This window comes from Mustelus asterias, chromosome 22 (genome assembly GCF_964213995.1).
Source record: "Mustelus asterias chromosome 22, sMusAst1.hap1.1, whole genome shotgun sequence".
NCBI classification, from domain to species: domain Eukaryota; kingdom Metazoa; phylum Chordata; class Chondrichthyes; order Carcharhiniformes; family Triakidae; genus Mustelus; species Mustelus asterias.
The window spans coordinates 57,063,472-57,088,884 of NC_135822.1; the positions used below are offsets into that span (position 1 = coordinate 57,063,472).

The window sequence follows — 25,413 nt, forward strand, 5'->3', positions numbered from 1 at the left end:
TCCTGCTGACACTTCCGTCTCTCTGCTCATTCGCTGTCGAAATCCAATCTCAGCCCACTTTTTACCCCACAACCTTCTAAATCCCCAAGTTTAGCAGAACCTAATCACGGCCTCCAGAGTTAGACCATCCTTTCCACAGGTTGTCAGGCGCAACGTGCTAGGTTTGGTTTTTGACAATGCTCCGAAGGCAGAAAGAGATGCTAAGAGAGAATTTCAGACCGAAAATAAGGCTGTAAGAATTGAAAATGTTGTTACAGATGATGGGGGGTGAGGAACATTCATGGGATCTTACTCTGAACAAATAGGCTCTCCTATTTCATAGAGTCAGTGTGACGCAGGAGGCCATTGGGTCCATCATGTCCATGCCACCTCTCTGTTGACCAATCCAGGCAGCCCCTCTCTGCGCCCATAGCCCTGCACATTTCGTCCACTCAATCGTCCATCCAATCTCCTTTTGGAATCATCCGTCGTCTCTGCTTCCCCAACCCTCGCAAGCAGCAGGCTCCAACTAATCGCTCTGTAAAAAAAAATAAAAGTTCTGCCTCACACACCCCGCTCCCAACCACCCTGCAACCCCCTCCCTCTCTGGTCCATAATCTTACACCGATGTCTTCTGGTACCACCAGCTCGTGGCAACGGCTTTTCATTGTCGATCTTCCTATGATAACTCAAGGCAGGGGCCGGCTTGTTGCAAACAAACGTAAACTTTATTGGGAACGCCCATTGGGATGTTTGCGGGCTCGATGCCATCTTATTACCCGGACCACAGCACTGGTGCCGCCCACCAGTTAGTTGGCAGGAGGGAGGGCAGCCCCATTACCACACATACAGGGCGGCACGGTAGCACAGTGGTTAGCACTGCTGCTTCACAGCTCCAGGGTCCTGGGTTCGATTCCCGGCTCGGGTCACTGTCTGTGTGGAGTTTGCACATTCTCCTCGTGTCTGCGTGGGTTTCCTCCGGGTGCTCCGGTTTCCTCCCACAGTCCAAAGATGTGCGGGTTAGGTTGATTGGCCAGGTTAAAAATTGCCCCTTAGAGTCCTGGGATGTGTAGGTTAGAGGGATTAGCGGGTAAATATGTAGTGATAAGGGGGTAGGGCCTGGGTGGGATTGTGGTCGGTGCAGACTCGATGGGCCGAATGGCCTCCTTCTGCACTGTAGGGTTTCTATGTATACCTAAACCCGCCATGATCTCACACACCCCTGTCCCATTTCCCCTCATCCTCACGTGTAGGGCGGTTGGGGTCAGTTTGGAATTGGACCAACAATGTAAGGGATAGAATATAAAGGTAAGGAAGTATTATTGCAACTATACAAGGCATTAGTGAGGTCGCACCTGGAGTATTGTGCACAGTTTTGATCCCCTTATTTGAGGAAAGATGCATTGGAGGCAGTTCAGAGGAGGTTCACTAGATTGATTCCAGAGATGAGGGGTTTGTCGTATGAAGAGAGATTGAACAGTTTAGGCCGATACTCTCTGGAATTTAGAAGAATGAGGGGAGATCAAATTGAGGTTTACAAGATGATAAAAGGTGTGGATAAAGTAGACGTGGAGCGGATGCTTCCTCTTGTGGGGCATTCTAGGACGAGAGGTCATAGTCTTAGGTAGCAAATTTAAAACAGAGTTGAGGAGAAACTACTTCTCTCAAAGGGTTGTGAATCTGTGGAATTCGCTGCCCCAAAGTGCGGTGGATGCTGGGACAGTGAGTAAATTTAAGGAGGAGTTAGACAGATTTTTAATTGGTAATGGGTTGAAGGGTTATGGGGAGAAGGCAGGAAAATGGGGATTTGATTTGATTTATTATTGTCACATGTATTGGGATACAGTGAAAAGTATTGTTTCCTGCGCGCTATACAGACAAAGCATACCGTTCATAGAGAAGGAAAGGAGAGAGTGCAGAATGCAGTGTTACAGTCATTGCTAGGGTATAGAGAAAGATCAACTTAATGCAGGGTAGGTCCATTCAAAAGTCTGATGGCAGCGGGGAAGAAGCTGTTCTTGAGTCGGTTGGTGCGTGACCTCAGACTTTTGTATCTTTTTCCCGACAGAAGAAGGTGGAAGAAAGAATGTCCGGGGTGTGTGGGGTCCTTGATTATGCTGGCTGCTTTGCCGAGGCAGTGGGAAGTGTAGACAGAGTCAATGGGTGGGAGGCTAGTTTGCGTGATGGATTGGGCTACATTCACGACCTTTTGTAGTTCCTTGCGGTCTTGGGCAGAGCAGGAGCCAGACCAAGCTGTGGATGAGGAGCATATCAGCCATGATCAAATGGCGGAGCAGGCTCAAAGGGCCGAATGGCCTAATTCTGCTCCTATATCTTATGAACTTATGAACCCCCAGTACTGGTGAATTGGTTTTGGTTGCCAATGGCTGTGCTATTGGGTAGTTTACCCTTGCTCGTGCGTAAGTAGACCGTGCCAGAACCAGTGTGCCCAGGTTCACAGCGCAAAAAGTACAAGGTGAACATTTGGTTTCGCAAATACAAGCAATTTTGGCCTTGGTTTCATCGTCCTCGCTTTGTTTGTTTACTCCTCGTGTCGTGCTTTATTTTTTTTGGTCAGTAACTATGACAGTAAAAGCAGAAAGAGAGAAGGGGAGGTACTTGTGCTTTGAATTTGATTTCACTGGATTCTCTCTTGCTGTCTGCAGTTGCCTTTCTGGGAGATATTGCACTGGACGAAGAAGACCTGAAATCATTCAAGGCCGACTGGATCGTAGACTTAAAGAAACATAGAATCCAGAAGTTTGGCCATTCTGCAGGTACGCTCATTTCCATTGCTGTTTGTACCACTGCGGCCTTGGATTGTTTGCTATATAAACACTGATACATTAATAAACTTGCTGAATGGACAAATCATTGGCAGCTGAACTCAGCACAGATAAGTATGAGGTGGTACCTTCTTGCCGAAAGAATAGGGAGGCCTCTTATTACTTGGAAGATTCAGGCCTGGGTCAGGTAAGGAAAAGAGAGGTTCAAGATGGAACAGTAGTTTGCAAGGAGCTGGTTTGCAATAAAATAGAAGTCTCGTCATAAAGGTTTGCAACATGGAAACAGGCTCTTTGGCCCAACTTGTCCACGCCGCTCACTTTTTACCACTAAGCTAATCCCAATTGCCCGCATTTGACCCATATCCCTCTATACCCATGTAACTTTCGAAATGCTTTTTAAAAGACAAAATTGTACCCGCCTCAACTACTGAAGATGTGCGGTTAGGGGCATTGGCTATGCTAAATTTAGTGTCCCGGGATGCGTAGATTAGCGGGGTAAATATGTGGGATTACGGGGATAGGGCCAAGGTGGGATTGTGGTCGGTGCAGACCTGACGGGCCGAATGGCCTCCTTCTGCAGTGTAGGGATTCTATGGTTGCTATGGTATACTGCCGCTGGCAGCTTGTTCCAGACACTCACCACCCTCTGAGTGAAAAAATTGCCCCTCTGGATCCTTTTGTGTCTCTCCCCTCTCACCTTAAACCTATGCCCTCTAGTTTTAGACTCCCCCACCTTAGGGAAAAGATGTTGACTATCTAACTGATCTGTGCCCCTCATTATTTTATAGACCTCTATAAGATCACCCCTAAGCCTCCTACGCTCCACGGTGGCACAGTGGTTAGCACCACTGCCTCACAGCGCTTAGCACCACTGCCTCACAGCGCCAGGGACCTGGGTTCAATTCCCGGATTGGGTCACTGTCTGTGTGGAGTCTGCACGTTCTCCCCGTGTCTGCATGGGTTTCCTCCGGGTGTTCCAGTTTCCTCCCACAGTCCAAAAGACGTGCTGGTTAGGTGCTAAATTCTCCCTCAGTGTACCCAAACAGGCGCCGGAGTGTGGCAACTAGGGGATTTTCACAGTAACCTCATTGCAGTGTTAATGTAAGCCTACTTGTGACACTAATAAATAAAATAAAAACAGTTTCTCTCTATTTAACCCATCTAAACTCTTTATGGTGTTTGAAATCTCCTCTCACCTTCCTACTCGATGGAGAACAATCTCTCCATGTAACTGAAATCACGCATCCCTGGCGTGTCTGTGTTAAAGTTCACACAATGGGTCCGAGTTGCTGTGACATTTTTTTCCAAGCATGTCGTACTCTGGAGCCATGGACAGAAATGGTAGAGGCACCAATGTTCTTTCCATCACATGGCTGATCAGGAATCACTCCCATTCTTACCATCGGCATGTGTCGGATCTGTTTAGCTCAGTGATGGACATATCTTCCTTGGCCATCAAGGCCTGGGGTGGGACTCGAACCCAGAGCTTCTGGCTGAGAGGCAAGAATACTATCCATTGAGCCACAAGAGCTTCCACCGCCTTGCTGGTACCATTCCAGTAAATCTCCTTTGCCTCCTGTCCAAAACACGTGACATCCTTTCCATTTTGATTTGATTTGATTTATTATTGTCACATGTATTGGGATACAGTGAAAAGTATTGTTTGATTTATTATTGTCACATGTATTGGGATACAGTGAAAAGTATTGTTTCTTGCGCGCTATACAGACAAAGCATACCGTTCATAGAGAAGGAAAGGAGCGAGTGCAGAATGTAATGTTACAGTCCTAGCTAGGGTGTAGAGAAAGATCAACTTAATGCAAGGTAGGTCCATTCAAAAGTCTGATGGCAGCGGGGAAGAAGATGTTCTTGAGTCGTTTGGTACGTGTCCTCAGACTTTTATATCTTTTTCCCAACGGAAGAAGGTGGAAGATTTGATTTGATTTATTGTTGTCACATGTATTAACATACAGTGAAAAGTATTGTTTCTTGCGCGCTATACAGACAGAGCATACCATTCATAGAGAAGGAAAGGAGAGAGTGCAGAATGTAGTGTTACAGTCATAGCTAGGGTGTAGAGAAAGATCAACTTAATGCGAGGTAGGTCCATTCAAAAGTCTGACAGCAGCAGGGAAGAAGCTGTTCTTGAGTCGGTTGGTGCGTGACCTCAGACTTTTGTATCTTTTTCCCAACGGAAGAAGGTGGGAGAGAGAATGTCCGGGGTGCGTGGGGTCCTTAATTATTGCTTTGCAGAGGCAGTGGGAAGTGTAGACAGAGTCAATGGATAGGAGGTTGGTTTGCGTGATGGATTGGGCTACATTCACGACCTTTTGTAGTTCCTTGCGGTCTTGGGCAGAGCAGGAGCCATACCAAGCTGTGATACATCCGGAAAGGATGCTTTCTATGGTGCATCTGTAAAAGTTGGTGAGAGTCGTAGCGGACATGCCAAATTTCCTTATTTCCATGCAGCGAACGAGAGTGGGCAGCATGAAATTCTCCTTTCTGGGTGAAATTCTTGCCACTGCATTTCCTGTGGATGTCTCTGAAAATGAAAGGGAAAAAATAAACGATTTCAGAAGATCACATACCGAGCTGTGGCTGCTCTTAGAAGAGTGAGTGCTTTTGTTTGAAAACAAAGTGTAGCCCAAGGCTGCAGATGTAATGGTAATTGAATAACATGAAGGAATGTTAAATGACCAGATAATGAGGGGTTGCTCATTGATGGATGGCCACATTTGTGTTTGCACATGTCGGGAAATACGAGACTAAGTGGGGTTGGCGTAGAGTAGACTCAAACCAGAAGCAATGAACCAGTCTATCCAAGTATGTAACTGTCTGGGCAGTTTTACATAGAAACTAGAAGCAGGAGGAGGCCATTCGGCCCTTCGAGCCTGTCTGCCATTCACTTTGACCATGGCTGATCATCAAATTCAATATCCTGATTCCCCCCCATATCCCTCGATCCCTTTATCCCCAAGAGCTATATCTAATTTCTTCTTCAAATCCGACAACGTTTTGGCCTCAACTACTTTCTGTGGGAGTGAATTCCACACATTCACCACCCTCTGGGTGAAGAAATTTCTCCTCACCTCAGTTCTAAATGGTTTACCCTTATCCTCAAACTATGACCCCCTAGTTCTGGACTCCCCCCACCATCGGGAACATTCTTTCTGAATCTACCCTGTCTAACCCTGTTAGAATTTTAGAAGTTTCTGTGAGATCTCCTCTCACTCTTCTAAACTCCAGTGAATATAATCCTAACCGACTTAGTCTCTCCTCATATGACAGACCTGCCATCCCAGGAATCGGCCTGGTAAACCTTCGCTGCGCTCCCTCTATAGCAAGGACACCCTTCCTCAGATGAGGACACCAAAACTGCACACAATACTCCAGGTGTGGCCTCACCAACGCCCTGTACAATTGCAGCAAAACATCCCTATTCCTATACTCAAATCCTCTCGCTATGAAGGCCAACATACCATTTGCCTTCTTTACTGCCTGCTGTACCTGCGCGCTTACTTTCAGCGACTGATGCACGAGGACTCCAAGGTCTCGCTGAGTATCCACCTCTCCCAATTTACACCCATTCAAATAATAATCTGTCTTCCTATTATTGCTACTGAAGTGGATAACCTCACATTTATCCACATTGTACCGTATCTGCCATGCAGATGCCCACACACTCAGCCTGTTAATACAGTGGGATGAGCACCTTCAGATTAGCCTGAAGAGAGAACAGTGATTATTGAGACAGAATCTGTCACATCATAACTCACCTCCTGAGCTTTTCCACCATCTACAAGGCACAAGTCAGGAGTGTGATGGAATACTCCCCACTTGCCTCAAGAGGTTGGACATCATTTAGGATAAAGCAGCCTGCTCGATTGGCACCTCATCCACTATCTTAAACATTCACATCCTCCACCACCGACGCACTGTGGCGGCAGTGTGTGTACCATCTACAAATTGCAGCAGCTTTTCAAGGCTCCTTCGACAGCACCTCCCAAATCCATGACATCTCCCATCTAAAAAGACAAGGGCAGTGGACAAGTGGGAACACCACCAGCTCTTGGGCTCCCCTCCAAGTTACATTGTGGCTTGGAATTATATCATAATTCCCTGTTGCTGGGTCAGGGAACTGCCTCCCTAATAGCACGCTGAGTGTACATCCACCACTGCAAGCCATTCAAGACCACCGCCTTCTCAAGGGATAGTTAGAGATGGATAACAAAGGCTGGTCTCGCCAGCAACACCCACATCCAGTGAAGGGATAAAACAGGACGGGGGAGCAGGTGCCTGCCAGAATGCGTGCATGTGGATCATAGAATCCTACAGTACAGAAAGAGACCATTTGGCCCATTGAGTCTGCACCGACCACAATCCCACCCAGGCCCTACCCCCAGATCCCTTCATATTTTACCCACTAATCCACGCATCTCAGGACATTACGGGGCAATTTTTTAGCATGGCCAATCAACCTAACCCGCACATCTTTGGACTGTGGGAGGAAACCGGAGCACCCGGAGGAAACCCACGCAGACACGGGGAGAATGTGCGAACTCCACACAGACAGTGACCCAAGCCGGGAATCGAACCCAGGTCCCTGGAGCTGTGAAGCAGCAGTGCTAACCCACTGTGCTACCGTGCCGCATGTTACATTGGTGTGCACAGGTCTGAATGTTTGTGTGGTGTGTGTGTTAGTGTTGAAGGACTTTAACAAGCAGCGGACAAAATAAGACCCACTATGTTCTGGTGATTCTTCGAAGCGTTTGATGGGTTTCTCGTTCCTGGCAGTTATAAGCTGACTAGCGATTGGGTCAATAATGCTGCATGTTCCTTACTGACAGCTTGTCGGCTGAAGGAAAATGAATTGCGGCAATATTGGTCTCGGAGTGGGGGAATTATTGATCTTTCTCTCCTGGAGGTGTGATTTTATGTTTCCAATTATTTGCGGTGCAACAGGATGGAGGATTTTCCTATGCGACACTGAGTCAAAATGGAGGTCTAAAGGCTAACGCAATGTCTTGAGACGCCGCAATATGGTCATTGCTGTTACCCACACAATGAGACCAGTCAAGCAGACTGAAGCCATATGTTTTATGTGGGATCTAAGATCACCAATCTACACTAATGGGGACGAAATAGAAATTGTCGAGAGCTTCAAATTTCTAGGTGTCCAGATCACCAACAACCTGTCCTGGTCCCTCTACGGGGACGCTATAGTTAAGAAAGCCCCACCAACGCCTCTACTTTCTCAGAAGACTAAGGAAATTTGGCATGTCCGCTACAACTCTCACCAACTGCTACAGATGCACCATAGAAAGCATTCTTTCCGGATGTATCACAGCTTGGTATGGCTCCTGCTCTGTCCAAGACCGCAATAAACTACAAAGGGTCGTGAACGTAGCCCAGTCCATCAATCAAACCAGCCTCCCATCCATTGACTCTGTCTACACTTCCCGCTGCCTCGGCAACGCAGCCAGCATAATCAAGGACCCCACGCACCCCGGACACACTCTCTTCCACCTTCTTCCGTCGGGAAAAGGATACAAAAGTATGAGATCACGTATCAACTGACTCAAGAACAGCTTCTTCCCTGCTGCTATCAGACTTTTGAATGGACCTACCTCGCATTAAGTTTATCTTTCAAGAGGCGACTGTATTCGAGAGGCGGCTGGATATAGCATTTGGGGCGAACGGGATCAAAGGTTATGGGGAGAAAGCAGGATTAGGCTATTGAGTTGGACGATCAGCCATGATTGTGATGAATGGTGGAGCAGGCTCGAAGGGCCGAATGGCCTCTTCCTGCTCCTATCTTCTATGTTCCTATGTTTCTCTACACCCAAGCTATGACGATAACACTACATTCTACACCCTCTCCTTTCCTTCTCTATGAACGGTATGCTTTGTCTGTACAGCGCGCAAGAAACAATACTTTTCCCTGTATACTAACACGTGACAATAATAAATCGAATCAATTTATCATCAGTAGAGATGTAGGCCGGAGTTTTCCCGCCCCGCCCACCAGGGGAATCGGAGTGTACGAGGGGTGGACCATGGAAAGGTCCATTGACCTCGGCTGGAATTTTACAGATTCCAGACTAACGAGGCCATAAAATCCCGTTCGTCATTGCTTTCCCTTCATGCAGCAAAAAGAGAGAATTAGCATTTCTGCTGTATCTTTTGCTGCCATGGAGGTGTTGGGCCGAAGGGCCTCCTCCCCTGCTCTGTGACCTCAGGGTATCTCAGAATGCTTCCTGGCCCATGAAGTAAAGGGAAGCAGGAGTAGACTCTTCGGCCCATTGAGCCTGCTCCGCCATTCAATATGATCATGGCTGATCTTGGGGTTCAACTCCACATTATTGCCCACTCCACATATCCCTTCATTCCTTGAGAGACCAAAAATCCCACCTATCCCAGCCTTAAATATATTCAACGATGCAGCAGCCACAACCCTCTGGGATAGAAAATCCCAACGATTCACAACCCTCTGAGTGAAGAAATTTCTCCTCATCTCGGTCCTAAGTTATCAGTCCCTTATCCTGAAACAGTGCCCACCCCCAGCTAGGGGAAACAATCTCTCAGTATCCACCCTATCAAACCTCTTCAAAATCTTGTATGTCTCAGCGAGATCACCTCTCATTCTGATTTGATTTGATTTGGTTTATTATTGTCACATGCATTAGTTTGCAGTGAAAAGTATTGTTTCTTGCGCACTATACAGACAAAGCATACCATTCATAGAGAAGGAAAGGAGAGAGTGTAGAATGTAGTCATAGAGGTTTACAGCATGGAAACAGGCCCTTCGGCCCAATTTGTCAATGCCACCCTTTTGTTTTCAAACCCCTAAGCTAATCCCAATTGCCCGCATTTGGCCCATATCCCTCTATACCCATCTTACCCATGTAACTGTCTAAATGATTTTTAAAAGACAAAATTGTACCTGCCTCTACTACTATCTCTGGCAGCTTGTTCCAGACACTCACCACCCTCTGTGTGAAAAAGATTGCCCCTCTGGACACTTTTGTATCTCTCCCCTCTCACCTTAAACCTATGCCCTCTAGTTTTAGACTCCCCTACCTTTGGGAAAAAATATTGACTATCTAGCTGATCTACGCCCCTCATTATTTTATAGACCTCTATAAGATCACCCCTCAACCTCCTATGCTCCAGAGAAAAAAGTCCCAGTCTATCCAGCCTCTCCTTATAACTCAAACCATCAAGTCCCGGTAGCATCCTAGTAAATCTTTTCTGCACTCTTTCTAGTTTAATAATATCCTTTCTATAATGGGTTGGTACCTGGGATTTGGGTTGGTACCTGGGATTTCGATGTTGTGGCCATCTCGGAGACATGGATAGAGCAGGGACAGGAATGGTTGTTGCAGGTTCCGGGGTTTAGATGTTTCAGTAAGTGCAGGGAAGGTGGTAAAAGAGGGGGAGGTGTGGCATTGTTAGTCAAGGACAGTATTACGGTGGCAGAAAGGACATTTGATGAGGACTCGTCTACTGAGGTAGTTTGGGCTGAGGTTAGAAACAGGAAAGGAGAGGTCACCCTGTTGGGAGTTTTTTATAGACCTCCGAAAAGTTCCAGAGATGTAGAGGAAAAGATTGCAAAGATGATTCTGGATAGGAGCGAAAGTAACAGGGTAGTTGTACTGGGGGACTTTAACTTTACAAATATTGACTGGAAAAGCTATAGTTCGAGTACTTTAGAGGGGTCGGTTTTTGTCCAGTGTGTGCAGGAAGGCTTCCTGACACAGTATGTAGATAGACCAACAAGAGGCGAGGCCACATTGGATTTGGTACTGGGTAATGAACCAGGCCAGGTGTTAGATTTGGAGGTGAGCACTTTGGTGACAGTGACCACAATTCGATTACGTTTACCTTAGCAATGGAAAAGGGTCGGTATATACCAAAGGGCAAGAGTTATAGCTGGGGGAAAGGAAATTATGATGCGATTAGGCGAGATTTAGCTGGCATAGGTTGGGGAAGGAAACTGCAGGGGATGGGCACAATTGTAATGTGGAACTTGTTCAAGGAACAGCTACTACACGTCCTTGATAAATATGTCCCTGTCAGGCAGGGAGGAAGCAGACGTGTGAGGGAACTGTGGTTTACTAAGGAGGTTGAATCTCTTGTGAAGAGGAAGAAGGAGACTTATGTTAAGATGAGACGTGAAGGCTCAGTTAGGGCGCTTGAGAGTTACAAGTTAGCCAGGAAGGACCTAAAGAAAGAGTTAAGAAGAGCCAGGAGGGGACATGAGAAGTCTTTGGCAGGTAGGATCAAGGAAAACCCTAAAGCTTTCTATAGGTATGTCAGGAGTAAAAGAATGACTAGGGTAAGATTAGGGCCAGTCAAGGACAGTAGTGGGAAGTTGTGCGTGGAGTCTGAAGAGATAGGAGAGGCACTAAATGAATATTTTTTGTCGGTATTCACACTGGAGAGGGACAGTGTTGTTGAGGGGAGTACTGAGATGCAGGCTGTTGGACTGGATGGGATTGATGTTCATAAGGAGGAGGTGTTAGCAATTCTGGAAAGGGTAAAAATAGATAAGTCCCCTGGGCCGGATGGGATTTATCCTAGGATTCTCTGGGAGGCTAGAGAGGAGATTGCAGAGCCTTTGGCTTTGATCTTTGTGTCGTCATTGTCTACAAGAACAGTGCCAGAAGACTGGAGGATAGCAAATGTTGTCCCCTTGTTCAAGAAGGGGAGTAGGGACAACCCTGGTAATTATAGACCGGTGAGCCTTACTTCTGTTGTGGGCAAAGTATTGGAAAGGATTATAAGAGATAGGATTTATAATCACCTAGAAAGGAATAATTTGATTAGGGATAGTCAGCACGGTTTTGTGAAGGGTAGGTCGTGCCTCACAAACCTTATTAAGTTCTTTGAGAAGGTGACCAAAGAGGTGGATGAGGGTAAAGCGGTTGATGTGGTGTATATGGATTTCAGCAAAGCGTTTGATAAGGTTCCACATGGTAAGCTTTTACAGAAAATACGGACACATGGGATTGAGGGTGATTTAGTGGTTTGGATCAGGAATTGGCTAGCTGTAAGAAAACAAAGGGTGGTGGTTGATGGGAAATATTCATCCTGGAGTTCAGTTACTAGTGGTGTACCGCAAGGATCTGTTTTGGGGCCACTGCTGTTTGTCATTTTTATTAATGACTTGGATGAGGGCGTGGAAGGATGGATTAGTAAATTTGCGGATGACACTAAAGTCGGTGGAGTTGTAGACAGTGCGGAGGGAAGTGGCACGTTACAGAGGGACATAGATAAGCTGCAGAGCTGGGCTGAGAGGTGGCAAATGGAGTTTAATGCGGAAAAGTGTGAGGTGATTCGCTTTGGAAGGAGTAACAGGAATACAGAGTACTGGGCTAATGGTAAGATACTTGGTAGTGTGGATGAACAGAGGGATCTGGGTGTCCATGTGCATAGATCCCTGAAAGTTGACACCCAGGTTGATAGGGTTGTTAAGAAGGCGTACGGTGTGTTAGCTTTTATTGGTAGAGGGATTGAGTTTCGGAGCCAGGAGGTCATGCTGCAACTGTACAAAACTCTGGTGCGGCCGCATTTGGAGTATTGCGTACAGTTCTGGTCGCCGTATTATAGGAAAGATGTGGAAGTGTTGGAAAGGGTGCAGAGGAGATTTACCAGGATGTTGCCTGGTATGGTGGGAAAATCGTATGAGGAAAGGCTGAGGGGCTTGAGGTTGTTTTCGTTAGAGAGAAGGTTAAGAGGTGACTTAATAGAGGCATACAAGATGATCAGAGGATTAGATAGGGTGGATAGTGAGAGCCTTTTTCCTCGGATGGTGATGGCTAGCACGAGGGGACATAGCTTTAAATTGAGGGGTGAGAGATATAGGACAGATGTTAGAGGTAGGTTCTTTACTCAGAGAGTAGTAAGGGCGTGGAATGCCCTGCCTGCAGCAGTGGTGGACTCGTCAACGTTGAGAGCGTTCAAGTGGTTATTGGATAAACATATGGATGATATTGGAATAGTGTAGATTAGAGGGGCTTTAGATTGGTTTCACAGGTCATAGAACATAGAACATAGAACATTACAGCGCAGAACAGGCCCTTCGGCCCACGATGTTGCACCGACCAGTTAAAAAAAAAACTGTGACCCTCCAACCTAAACCAATTTCTTTTCGTCCATGAACCTATCTACGGATCTCTTAAACGCCCCCAAACTAGGCGCATTTACTACTGATGCTGGCAGGGCATTCCAATCCCTCACCACCCTCTGGGTAAAGAACCTACCCCTGACATCGGTTCTATAACTACCCCCCCTCAATTTAAAGCCATGCCCCCTCGTGCTGGATTTCTCCATCAGAGGAAAAAGGCTATCACTATCCACCCTATCTAAACCTCTAATCATCTTATATGTTTCAATAAGATCCCCTCTTAGCCGCCGCCTTTCCAGCGAAAACAATCCCAAATCCCTCAGCCTCTCCTCATAGGATCTCCCCTCCATACCAGGCAACATCCTGGTAAACCTCCTCTGCACCCTCTCCAAAGCCTCCACATCCTTCCTGTAATGTGGGGACCAGAACTGCACACAGTACTCCAAGTGCGGCCGCACCAGAGTTGTGTACAGTTGCAACATAACGCTACGACTCCTAAATTCAATCCCCCTACCAATAAACGCCAAGACACCATATGCCTTCTTAACAACCTTATCTACTTGATTCCCAACTTTCAGGGATCTATGCACACATACACCTAGATCCCTCTGCTCCTCCACACTATTCAAAGTCCTCCCGTTAGCCCTATACTCAACACAACTGTTATTCCTACCAAAGTGAATTACCTCACACTTCTCCGCATTAAACTCCATCCGCCACCTCTCGGCCCAACTTTGCAACCTGTCTAAGTCTTCCTGCAGACTACGACACCCTTCCTCACTGTCTACCACACCACCGACTTTGGTGTCATCAGCAAATTTGCTAATCCACCCAACTATACCCTCATCCAGATCATTAATAAATATTACAAACAGCAGTGGCCCCAAAACAGATCCCTGAGGTACACCACTTGTAACCGCACTCCATGATGAATATTTACTATCAACCACCACCCTCTGTTTCCTATCCGCTAGCCAATTCCTGATCCAATTTCCTAGATCACCCCCAATCCCATACATCTGCATTTTCTGCAGAAGCCTACCATGGTGAACCTTATCAAACGCCTTACTAAAATCCATATATACCACGTCCACTGCCTTGCCCCCATCCACCTCCTTGGTCACTTTCTCAAAAAACTCAATAAGGTTAGTAAGGCACGACCTACCTGCCACAAAACCATGCTGACTATCACCTATCAATTCATTACTCTCCAAATAACTATAAATCCTATCCCTTATAATTTTTTCCAACATCTTGCCGACAACAGAAGTGAGACTCACCGGTCTATAATTCCCGGGGAAGTCTCTGTTCCCCTTCTTAAACAATGGGACAACATTCGCTAACCTCCAATCTTCTGGTACTATACCAGAGGCCAACGACGACCTGAAGATCAGAGCCAGAGGCTCTGCAATCACTTCTCTTGCCTCCCAGAGAATCCTTGGATAAATCCCATCCGGACCAGGGGATTTATCTATTTTCAGACCCTCCAGAATATCCTGCACATCCTCCTTATCAACTGTAATACTGTCTATTCTACTCCCTTGCAACCCAGTGTCCTCCTCAGCTATATTCATGTCCCCTTGCGTGAACACCGAAGAGAAATATTGGTTCAATGCTTCACCAATCTCCTCCGGTTCCACACATAACTTCCCTCTGCCATCTATAACTGGCCCTAAACTTGCCCTAACCAACCTTCTGTTCTTGACATACCTATAGAACGCCTTAGGATTCTCTTTAACCCTATCCGCCAAAGTCTTCTCATGTCCCCTTTTAGCCCTTCTAAGCTCGCTCTTCAACTCCCTCTTAGCCAATCTAAAGCTTTCTAGTGCACTACCCGAGTGCTCACGTCTCATCCGAACATAAGCCTCCTTTTTCTTTTTAACCAACAAAGAAACATTTTTGGTGCACCACGGTTCCCTAGCCCTACCAATTCCTCCTTGCCTGACAGGGACATACCTATCACAGACTCGCAGTAGCTGCTCCTTGAAAAAACTCCACATGTCGGACGTTCCCAGTCCCTGTAATCTCCTAGTCCAACCTATGTTTCCTAATTCTCTCCTAATAGCCTCATAATTACCCTTCCCCCAGCTAAAACCACTGGCCCGAGGTTCATGCCTATCCCTTTCCATCACTAAGGTGAACGTAACCGAATTGTGGTCACTATCACCAAAATGCACACCAACTTCCAAGTCTAGCACCTGGTCTGGCTCATTTCCCAGCACCAGATCCAATATAGCCTCACCTCTAGTTGGCCTGTCTACATACTGAGTCAAAAAACCTTCCTGCACGCTTTGAACAAAAACTGACCCCTCTAACGAGCTAGAGCTATAACAATTCCAGTCAATATTAGTCAAGTTAAAATCCCCCATACCAATTGCCCTATTACTTTCACTCCTAAGCAGGATTGACTCCGCAATCCTTTCCTCAACCTCTCTAGAACTTTTAGGAGGTCTATAAAAGACTCCCAACAGGGTGACCTCTCCTCTCCTATTTCTAATCTCCGCCCATACTACCTCAACAGATAAGTCCTCATCAAACCTCCTCTCTGACACTGTGATACAATCTCTGACCAATAATGCTACCCCTCCCCCTCTTCTACCTCCTTCCCTACTTCGACTAAAACATTTGAACCCCGGGACCTGCAGCATCCATTCCTGCCCCTGCTCTATCCATGTCTCTGAAATAGCCACAACATCGAAGTCCCAGGTACTGATCCACGCTGCAAGTTCACCCACTTTATTGCGAATACTCCTGGCATTGAAGTATACACATTTCAAACCCTGCTCCACCCCACCTCTGCAATGCCGTGCATTGCAGTCCCCATCCATGCATCCCTCACTTTCAGCCCCACTACTCAGGATCCCTCCCCCCCCCCGAATCAGTTTAAACCTCCCTGCATGGCCTTAGCAAATTTACCCCCCAGGATATTGGTCCCCTTCTGATTAAGGTGTAGACCATCCTTCTCATAGAGGTCACACCTTCCCCAGTACGAGCCCCAATTGCTTAAGTACCTGAACCCCTCCCTCCTGCACCATCCCCTCAGCCATGAATTCAAACCTTCCCTCTCCCTATTCCTCTCTAAACTATCCCGTGGTACAGGCAAGAGTCCAGAGATAACCACTCTGTCAGTCTTGGCCTTTAGTTTCCACCCCAACTCCATAAATCCCTGCCTAATATCCCCTTCCCCATCGAGGGCCGAAGGGCCTGTACTGCGCTGTAATGTTCTATAATAGGGTGACCAGAACTGTACACAGTATTCCAAGTGTGGCCTTACTAATGTCTTGAACAGCTTCAACAAGACGTCCCAACTCCTGTATTCAATGTTCTGACTGATGAAACCAAGCATGCTAAAAGCCTTCTTCACCACTCTGCCCATCTGTGACTCCACTTTCAAGGAGCTATGAACATGTACCCCTAGATCTCTTTGTTCTGTAACTCTCCCCAATGCAGTTGCAGTTATCATAGAATCATAGAAACCCTACAGTGCAGAAAGAGGCCATTCGGCCCATCGAGTATGCACCAACCACAATCCCACCCAGGCCCTACCCCCATATCCCTACATATTTCACCCGCTAATCCCTCTAACCTACGCATCTCAGGACACTAAGGGACAATTTTAACATGGCCAATCAACCTAACCCGCACATCTTTGGTTATAGCTAGGGTGCAGGGAAAGATCAGCTTAATATATGGTAGGTCCATTCAAAAGTCTGATGGCAGCGGGGAAGAAGCTGTTCTTGAGTCGTTTGGAATGTTATCACAAACTTTTATATCTTTTTCCCAACGGAAGAAGGTGAGATCAAACAAAACCTCTGAATCTCATTGGTAACATGCTACCTTCCCTCCTGCCAGTTCCAATACGTTATTTCATGGAGGAAAGCTCCATTGTGCTTGCTGGTAGGATTACTGAGAGATTGTTTCCCCGAGCTGGGGGACACAGAGGAGGTTCACAAGAATGATTCCAAGAAGAGGGATTAGGTTGCTAGCCAGGGAACAGCGCTATGACATACAAAGATATGTCGAGGGACAGGTAGCGTTGGGGAGGTTGCAGAATGACTTGGATGGGTTAGGAGAGTGGGCAAAGAAGTGGCAGATGGAATACAACGTGGGAAAGTGTGAGGTTATGCACTTTGGAAGGAAGAATAGAGGCGTAGACTATTTTCTAAATGGGGAAAGGCTTCGGAAATCTGAAGCACAAAGGGACTTGGGAGTCCTGGTTCAGGACTCTCTGAAGGTTAACGTGCAGGTTCAGTCGGCAGTTAGGAAGGCAAATTCAATGTTAGCATTCATTTCTAGAGGGCTAGAATACAAGAGCAGGGATGTACTTCTGAGGCTGTATAAGGCTCTGGTCAGACCCCATTTGGAGTATTGTGAACAGTTTTAGGCCCCATATCTAAGGAAGGATGTGCTGGCCTTGGAGGGGGTCCAAAGGAGGTTCACAAGAATGATCCCAGGAATGAAGAGCTTGCCATATGAGGAGCGGTTAAGGAGTCTGGGCCTATACTCGATGGAGTTTGGAAGGATAAGGGAGGATCTAGTTGAAACTTACAGAATACTGCGAGGCCTGGATAGAGTGGACGTAGAGTTCACTCGTGGGAGAGACTAGAACTCGAGCACACAACCTCAGAAGGAAGAGACGATCCTTTAAAACTGAGATGAGGAGAAATTTCTTCAGCCAGAGAGTGGTGAGTCTTTGGAACTCGTTGCCACAGAGGAGGCCGGGTCATTGAGTGTCTTTAAGACAGAGATAGATAGGTTCTTGATCAATCAGGGGATCAAGGGGTTACGGGGAGAAGGCAGGAGAATGGGGATGAGAATCATATCCGCCATTATTGAATGGCAGAGCAGACTCGATGGGCCGAATGGCCTACTTCTGCTCCTATATCCTCTAGTTTTATGGTCTTACTCATTTATGACTGAATACTCAGTAACGTTCCTCACCAGTACAAGACTTCAACACCAACTTAAGCTGCACAGTGCGGCCTTTATCTCACAGCAAACGACAGGGCGCCCGACTAAATGTCCCCAGGGATCCTTAAGCGGTGGTCGGATTTTTTAAAGAAGCCAAGTTTTCAGCACAGTGGTTTGGAAGAGAAACTCCGAGAAATGTGCTGGCTGTAAACATTGCTTTGGGTAATGTGTTTACAGCGTGTTACACAACTCGGGGAATCCAAAATAGAAGCGTGGGGGAATTGCTTTCATTACCACTGCTCTGCTCTTTGCACTGCACAATGCACTGGCTGTTCCCGAGCACCGTGGCCAAATGGCTATTCTTCAGCAAGCCCCGACACTAAGTGGCAAAGCGGGCTCTTCTGTCATGCATCATTTTACAGCCAAAGCCAGAAGCTGTCTCGATAAAAGCAAATTACTGCGGATGCTGGAAGCTGAAACCGAAAGATGCTGGAAAATCTCCGCAGGTCTGGCAGCATCTGTGGCACAGTGGGTTAGCACTGCTGCCTCACAGCGCCGGGGACCCGGGTTCGATTCTGGCCTCGGATTACTGTTCTTGTGGACTTTGTACATTCTCCCCATGTCTGAGTGGGTTTCCTCCGGGTGCTCCGGTTTCCTCCGAAAGACGTGCTGGTTAGGTGCTAAATTCTCCCTCAGTGTAACCCGAACAGGAGTGTGGCGACTGGGGGATTTTCACACTAACTTCATTGCAGTGTTAATGTAAGCCTACTTGCGACACTAATATATAACCTTTAAGATTGGTGGGTGTTTCGACATGGGTGGCGCAGTGGTTAGCACTGCTGCCTCACAGCGCCAGGGACCCGGGTTCGATTCCCGCCTCGGGTTACTGTCTGTGTGGAGTTTGCACATTCTCCTCCCGTGTCTGCGTGGGTTTCCTCCGGGTGCTCCGGTTTCCTCCCACAGTCTGACCCCAACAGTGTGGCGACCAGGGGAATTACACAGTAACTTCATTGCAATGTTAATGTATGCCTTACTTGTGACTAATAAATAAAGTTTAAAGTTTTTTTAGATAAAGCGTCTGTAAGGAGAGAAAAGAACTGACCTTCATCTGGACTCGAATAGTCAGCTCTTTTCTCTCCTTACAGATGCCAAATCTGCTGAGATTTTCGAGCATTTTCTCTTTTAGTTCCAGAAGCTGTCTCCTCCAGACATCCATATCTAGCTGGGATCTCTGTCGACGGAGCAGCAGTAGAGACCGTGCTCGATATTCCCCCCTTTGTTTCAATTTGCAAGATGCTGAGAGCAGTTATCACAGCTCCTGTTCACTCAAAAGCAACCTTGTTTAATTCATGGGCTTACTAACCTGTGTTGCTACCTCGAGTGATTTGTGCTTCTGTACTCCGAAGATGCCCTTTCTTCTTTTTTTGATTCATTCGTGGGGCATGGGTGTCGCTGGCCGGGCCCAGCATTTATTGCCCATCCCTAGTTTCCCCTTGAGAAGGTGGTGGTGAGCCGCCATCTTGAATCGCTGCAGTCCACGTGCTGTGGGTTGACCCACAATGCCGTGAGGGAGGGAATTCCAGGATTTTGACCCAGTGACTGCGAAGGAACACCGATATATTTCCAAGTCAGGATGGTGAATGGCTTGGGAAGAGATATCTAAGGCGGGATTTTTTTGTGTAGCCCGCCGTGTGTTTTGTCATGTCGGGAGTGGCCATTGGCTGGCAGTGGGATCGTCAGGTCCCGGAGTTTTCAACGGAGTTTCCTAGTGAATGCACCCCTTGGTGTCAGGAAACCCGCGACACTTGGCATGTCAGCTACAACTCTGATGCTCCGTGGAAAGCATTCTTTCCGGATTTATCACAGCTCGGTATGGCTCCTGCTCTGCCCAAGACCGCAAGAAACTACAAAGGTTGTGAACGTAGCCCAATCCATCACGCATTCAGCCTCCCATCCACTGACTCTGTCTACACTTCCCGCTGCCTCGGCAAAGCAGCCAGCATAATCAAGGACCTCTCTTCCACCTTCTTCCTTCGGGAAAAAGATACAAAAGTCTGAGGACACGTCCCAACTGATTCAAGAACAGCTTCTTCCCTGCTGCCATCAGACTTTTGAATGGACCTACCTCGCACTAAGTTGATCTTTCTCTACACCCTAGCTATGACTGCAACACTACATTCTGCACTCTCTTGTTTCCTTCTCTATGAACGGTATGCTTTGTCTGTGTAACGTATATCTGTATATCATAGAATCCCTACAGTGCAGAAGGAGGGCACTTGGCCCCTCGAGTCTGCACCAACAACGGTCCCACCCAGGACCTATCCCCGTAACCCCACATATTTACCCTGCTAGTCCCCCTGACACCAAGGGGCAATTTAGCATGGCCAATCCCCCTAACCTGCACATCTTTGGAGTGTGGGAGGAAACCGGAGCACCCGGAGGAAACCCATACAGACACGGGGAGAACGTTCAGACTCCACACAGACAGTGACCCGAGCCGGGAATCGAACTCGGGTCCCTGGAGCTGTGAGGCAGCAGTGCTAACCGCTGTGCCACCATGCCGCCCAAATATATATACCAATACATGTGACAATAATAAATCAAATCAAATCCAAAAGGTGCCATGCCTAGTGATGAAAAATGTCTCAACTCTTCCAGCCAGAAAATGCATCACCTCATATTTATTTACATTGATTTATGTTGAAATTCATTTGTCAACTGCACACCCATTCATTATCAATGTCTTCAATTATACCAGGCGTTCTACGGAAAAGAATAATACAGAGGAAATCACCATAATATCAGGTGCAGCAGAAGGAGTGTCAGTAGGCAGGTCGCTTGGATCCAAGATAGCCAGTAAACAAGAGTGGGAAAAAATATTGTATTTAGACAGTGACCACCGGCGCTCTCAAAGTGCTTTCCAGCCAATGGATTATGTTTTGAACTGTCATTACTGTTGCAATGTAGGAAGTGTTGCAGCCAATTTACACTCAGCAAGCTCCCAGAACCAATTAATGACCAGATAATCTGGGATGTTTTTGTATAATAACTCCCCTGCTCTTCTTCGATAGGAACACAGTAATTAGGAGCAGAAGTTGGCAAATTCAACCCTTCGAGCCTGCTCCGCCATTCAATCAGATCATGGCTGATCTCTTCCTGGTCTCAAATCCACCTGTTCCCCATATCCCTTTAACCCGTTTTCTATCAGAAATATATCTATCTCCTTCTTGGAACTATTCAACAATTCCGACTCCCCCGCGCTATGGGGCAGCGAGTTCCACAAACTCACCACCCTCTGCGAGAAGTAGTTCCTCCTCATCTCAGTGTTAAATCTACCGCCTCTCAACCTATACCTGTGGCCTCTGGTTCGAGATTGCCCCACAAGGGGAAACATTTGGTCGACATTTACTTTATCAATCCCTTTTAAAATTTTATACACCTCGATCAGATTCCCCTCTCATCCTTCGAAACTCCAGCGAGTACAAACCCAAACTGTTTAATCCCTCCTTGTACGTCAACTCCTTCATCCCCGGAATCAATCTGGTGAACCTCCTCTGAACTGCCTCCAAGGCCACCACATCCCTCCTCAAATAAGGAGACCAAAACTGGACACAATACTCCAGATGTGGTCTCATCAACACCCTGTACACCTTTTGCATCCACCCAGGCAGGCAGATGAGAGGCAGTGCTGGGTAGACTAATGGGACTGAAGGTGGATAAGTCCCCGGGTCCGGATGGAATGCATCCCAGGGTATTGAAAGAAATGTCAGAGGTAATAGTGGATGCGTTAGTGATTATTTATCAAAACTCGTTGCATTCTGGGGTAGTGCCGGTTGATTGGAAAACGGCTAATGTTACGCCGCTGTTTAAAAAAGGAAGGAGACAAAAGGCGGGTAACTATAGGCCGGTCAGCTTAACGTCTGTAGTAGGGAAAATGCTGGAATCCATTATTAAAGAGGAGATAGCAGGGCATCTGGATAGAAATGGTTCGATCAATCAGACGCAGCATGGATTCATGAGGGGAAAGTCGTGCTTGACGAACATGTTGGATTTTTATGAAGATGTGACTAGGGCGGTTGATGGAGGAGAACCGGTGGATGCGGTGTTTTTGGATTTCCAAAAGGCGTTTGATAAGGTGCCCCATAAAAGGCTACTGAAGAAGATTAGGGCACACGGAGTTGGGGGTAGTGTGTTAAAGTGGATTGGGGACTGGCTATCTGACAGGAAGCAAAGAGTCGGAATAAATGGGTGTTTTTCCGGTTGGAGGAAGGTAACTAGTGGCGTGCCGCAGGGATCGGTACTCGGGCCGCAACTATTTACCATTTATATAGATGATCTGGAGGAGGGGACGGAGTGTAGGGTAACGAAGTTTGCAGACGACACAAAGATAAGTGGAAAAGTGAATCGTGTGGAGGACGGAGAAGATCTGCAGAGAGATTTGGACAGGCTGAGTGAGTGGGCGAGGATATGGCAAATGGAGTATAACGTTGAGAAATGCGAGGTTATACACTTTGGAGGAAATAATAACAAATGGGATTACTATCTCAATGGAAACAAATTAAAACATGCTACCGTGCAAAGGGACCTGGGGGTCCTTGTGCATGAGACGCAAAAGCCCAGTCTGCAGGTACAACAGGTGATCAAGAAGGCAAATGGGATGTTGGCCTATATTGCGAAGGGGATAGAATATAAAGTAAGAAGTTTAACAACACCAGGTTAAAGTCCAACAGGTTTATTTGGTAGCAAAAGCCACACAAGCTTTCGAGGCTCTGAGCCCCTTCTTCAGGTGAGTGGGAATTCTGTTCACAAACAGAACTTATAAGACACAGACTCAATTTACATGAATAATGGTTGGAATGCGAATACTTACAACTAATCCAGTCTTTAAGAAACAAAACAATGGGAGTGGAGAGAGCATCAAGACAGGCTAAAAAGATGTGTATTGTCTCCAGACAAGACAGCCAGTGAAACTCTGCAGGTCCACGCAACTGTGGGAGTTACAAATAGTGTGACATAAATTCTGATTCTAGGATCGCATGATAAAGACTCAGGAGGAAAAAAGCAGAAATATTTATGTGAAATAGTGTGACATAAACCCAATATCCCGGTTGAGGCCGTCCTTGTGTGTGCGGAACCTGGCTATCAGTTTCTGCTCCGCGACTCTGCGCTGTCGTGTGTCGCGAAGGCCGCCTTGGAGAACGCTTACCCGAATATCAGAGGCCGAATGCCCGTGACCGCTGAAGTGCTCCCCAACAGGAAGAGAACAGTCTTGCCTGGTGATTGTCGAGCGGTGTTCATTCATCCGTTGTCGCAGCGTCTGCATAGTTTCCCCAATGTACCATGCCTCGGGACATCCTTTCTTGCAGCGTATCAGGTAGACAACGTTGGCCGAGTTGCAAGAGTATGTACGGTGTACCTGGTGGATGGTGTTCTCACGTGAGATGATGGCATCTGTGTCGATGATCCGGCACGTCTTGCAGAGGTTGCTGTGGCAGGGTTGTGTGGTGTCTTGGTCACTGTTCTCCTGAAGGCTGGGTAGTTTGCTGCGGACAATGGTCTGTTTGAGGTTGTGCGGTTGTTTGAAGGCAAGAAGTGGGGGTGTGGGGATGGCCTTGGCGAGATGTTCGTCTTCATCAATGACATGTTGAAGGCTCCGGAGGAGATGCCGTAGCTTCTCCGCTCCGGGGAAGTACTGGACAACGAAGGGTACTCTGTCCACTGTGTCCCGTGTTTGTCTTCTGAGGAGGTCGGTGCGGTTTTTCGCTGTGGCGCGTTGGAACTGTTGATCAATGAGTCTAGCGCCATATCCTGTTCTTATGAGGGCATCTTTCAGCGTCTGGAGGTGTCTGTTGCGATCCTCCTCATCCGAGCAGATCCTGTGTATACGGAGGGCTTGTCCGTAGGGGATGGCTTCTTTAACGTGTTTAGGGTGGAAGCTGGAGAAGTGGAGCATCGTGAGGTTATCCGTGGGCTTGCGGTACAGTGAGGTGCTGAGGTGACCGTCCTTAATGGAGATGCGCGTGTCCAAGAATGCAACCGATTCCGGAGAGTAGTCTATGGTGAGCCTGATGGTGGGATGGAACTTGTTGATGTCATCATAGAGTTGTTTCAGTGATTGTTCACCATGAGTCCAAAGGAAGAAAATGTCATCGATGTATCTAGTGTATAGCACCGGTTGAAGGTCCCGTGCGGTGAAGAAGTCTTGTTCGAACCTGTGCATGAAGATGTTGGCATATTGAGGTGCAAATTTGGTCCCCATGGCTGTTCCGTGTGTCTGGATGAAGAACTGGTTGTTGAAGGTGAAGATATTGTGGTCCAGGATGAAGCGGATGAGATGTAAAATTGCATCTGGAAACTGGCAGTTGTTGGCGCTGAGCACTGAGGCCGTTGCAGCAATGCCATCGTCATGGGGGATGCTGGTGTAGAGTGCTGAGACATCCATTGTGACGAGGAGCGCTCCTGGTTCAACTGCTCCATGTGTGCCGAGTTTCTGTAGGAAGTCCGTCGTGTCGCGACAAAAGCTGGGGGTTCTTTGTACAATGGGTTTCAGGATGCCCTCGACATAGCCGGAGAGGTTCTCGCACAGGGTCCCATTGCCCGATACGATGGGACGGCCGGGTGTGTTTGCCTTGTGTATCTTCGGGAGGCAGTAGAGATCTCCAACGCGGGGAGTACGTGGGATGAGAGCACGGAGGGTGTTCTGAAGGTCCGGATCAAAGGTCTTGATCAGAGTGTTGAGTTGACGGGTGTGTTCTTTGGTCGGATCTGCAGGTAACTGTCTGTAGTGTTCCTCGTTGTTGAGTTGTCGGTACACTTCTTTGCAGTAATCCGTTCTGTTCAGTATGACGATGGCCCCTCCTTTGTCTGCTGGTTTGATGACAATGTTGCGGTTGGTCTTGAGAGCGTGGATGGCGTTACGTTGTGCTTGGGTGATGTTCGGGGCTGTCTTGTGAGTGCGGCTGATGAATTTGGTGTTGACGCACCTCCTGACGGCTTGGGCATACATGTCAAGTCGAGGGCAGCGGCCTTCCGGAGGAGTCCAATTCGACTCTTTCCTCTTCGGATGCACTGCGGATCTCTCTGTCGGCTGTTCCAGTTCATTGGCTGTCTCATTGTGTTCGTTGTTGGCCTCTTGGGGTTTGTGGAAGAACTCCCTCAGCCGCAGCAAACTACCCAGCCTTCAGGAGAACAGTGACCAAGACACCACACAACCCTGCCACAGCAACCTCTGCAAGACGTGCCGGATCATCGACACAGATGCCATCATCTCACGTGAGAACACCATCCACCAGGTACACGGTACATACTCTTGCAACTCGGCCAACGTTGTCTACCTGATACGCTGCAAGAAAGGATGTCCCGAGGCATGGTACATTGGGGAAACTATGCAGACGCTGCGACAACGGATGAATGAACACCGCTCGACAATCACCAGGCAAGACTGTTCTCTTCCTGTTGGGGAGCACTTCAGCGGTCACGGGCATTCGGCCTCTGATATTCGGGTAAGCGTTCTCCAAGGCGGCCTTCGCGACACACGACAGCGCAGAGTCGCGGAGCAGAAACTGATAGCCAGGTTCCGCACACACAAGGACGGCCTCAACCGGGATA

General features: G+C 47.5%; 1 protein-coding gene across 1 annotated transcript in view; it reads left to right on the forward strand.

The window, feature by feature from the left end:
- LOC144510036 (bone morphogenetic protein 1-like) overlaps nucleotides 1–25,413 on the forward strand; it is a 307,138-nt gene that overhangs the window by 91,717 nt on the left and 190,008 nt on the right. The window contains exon 4 of the mRNA XM_078239242.1: nucleotides 2,646–2,756. Coding sequence (XP_078095368.1) covers nucleotides 2,646–2,756 — 111 coding nt within the window. The remainder of the gene's footprint in view (nucleotides 1–2,645; nucleotides 2,757–25,413) is intronic.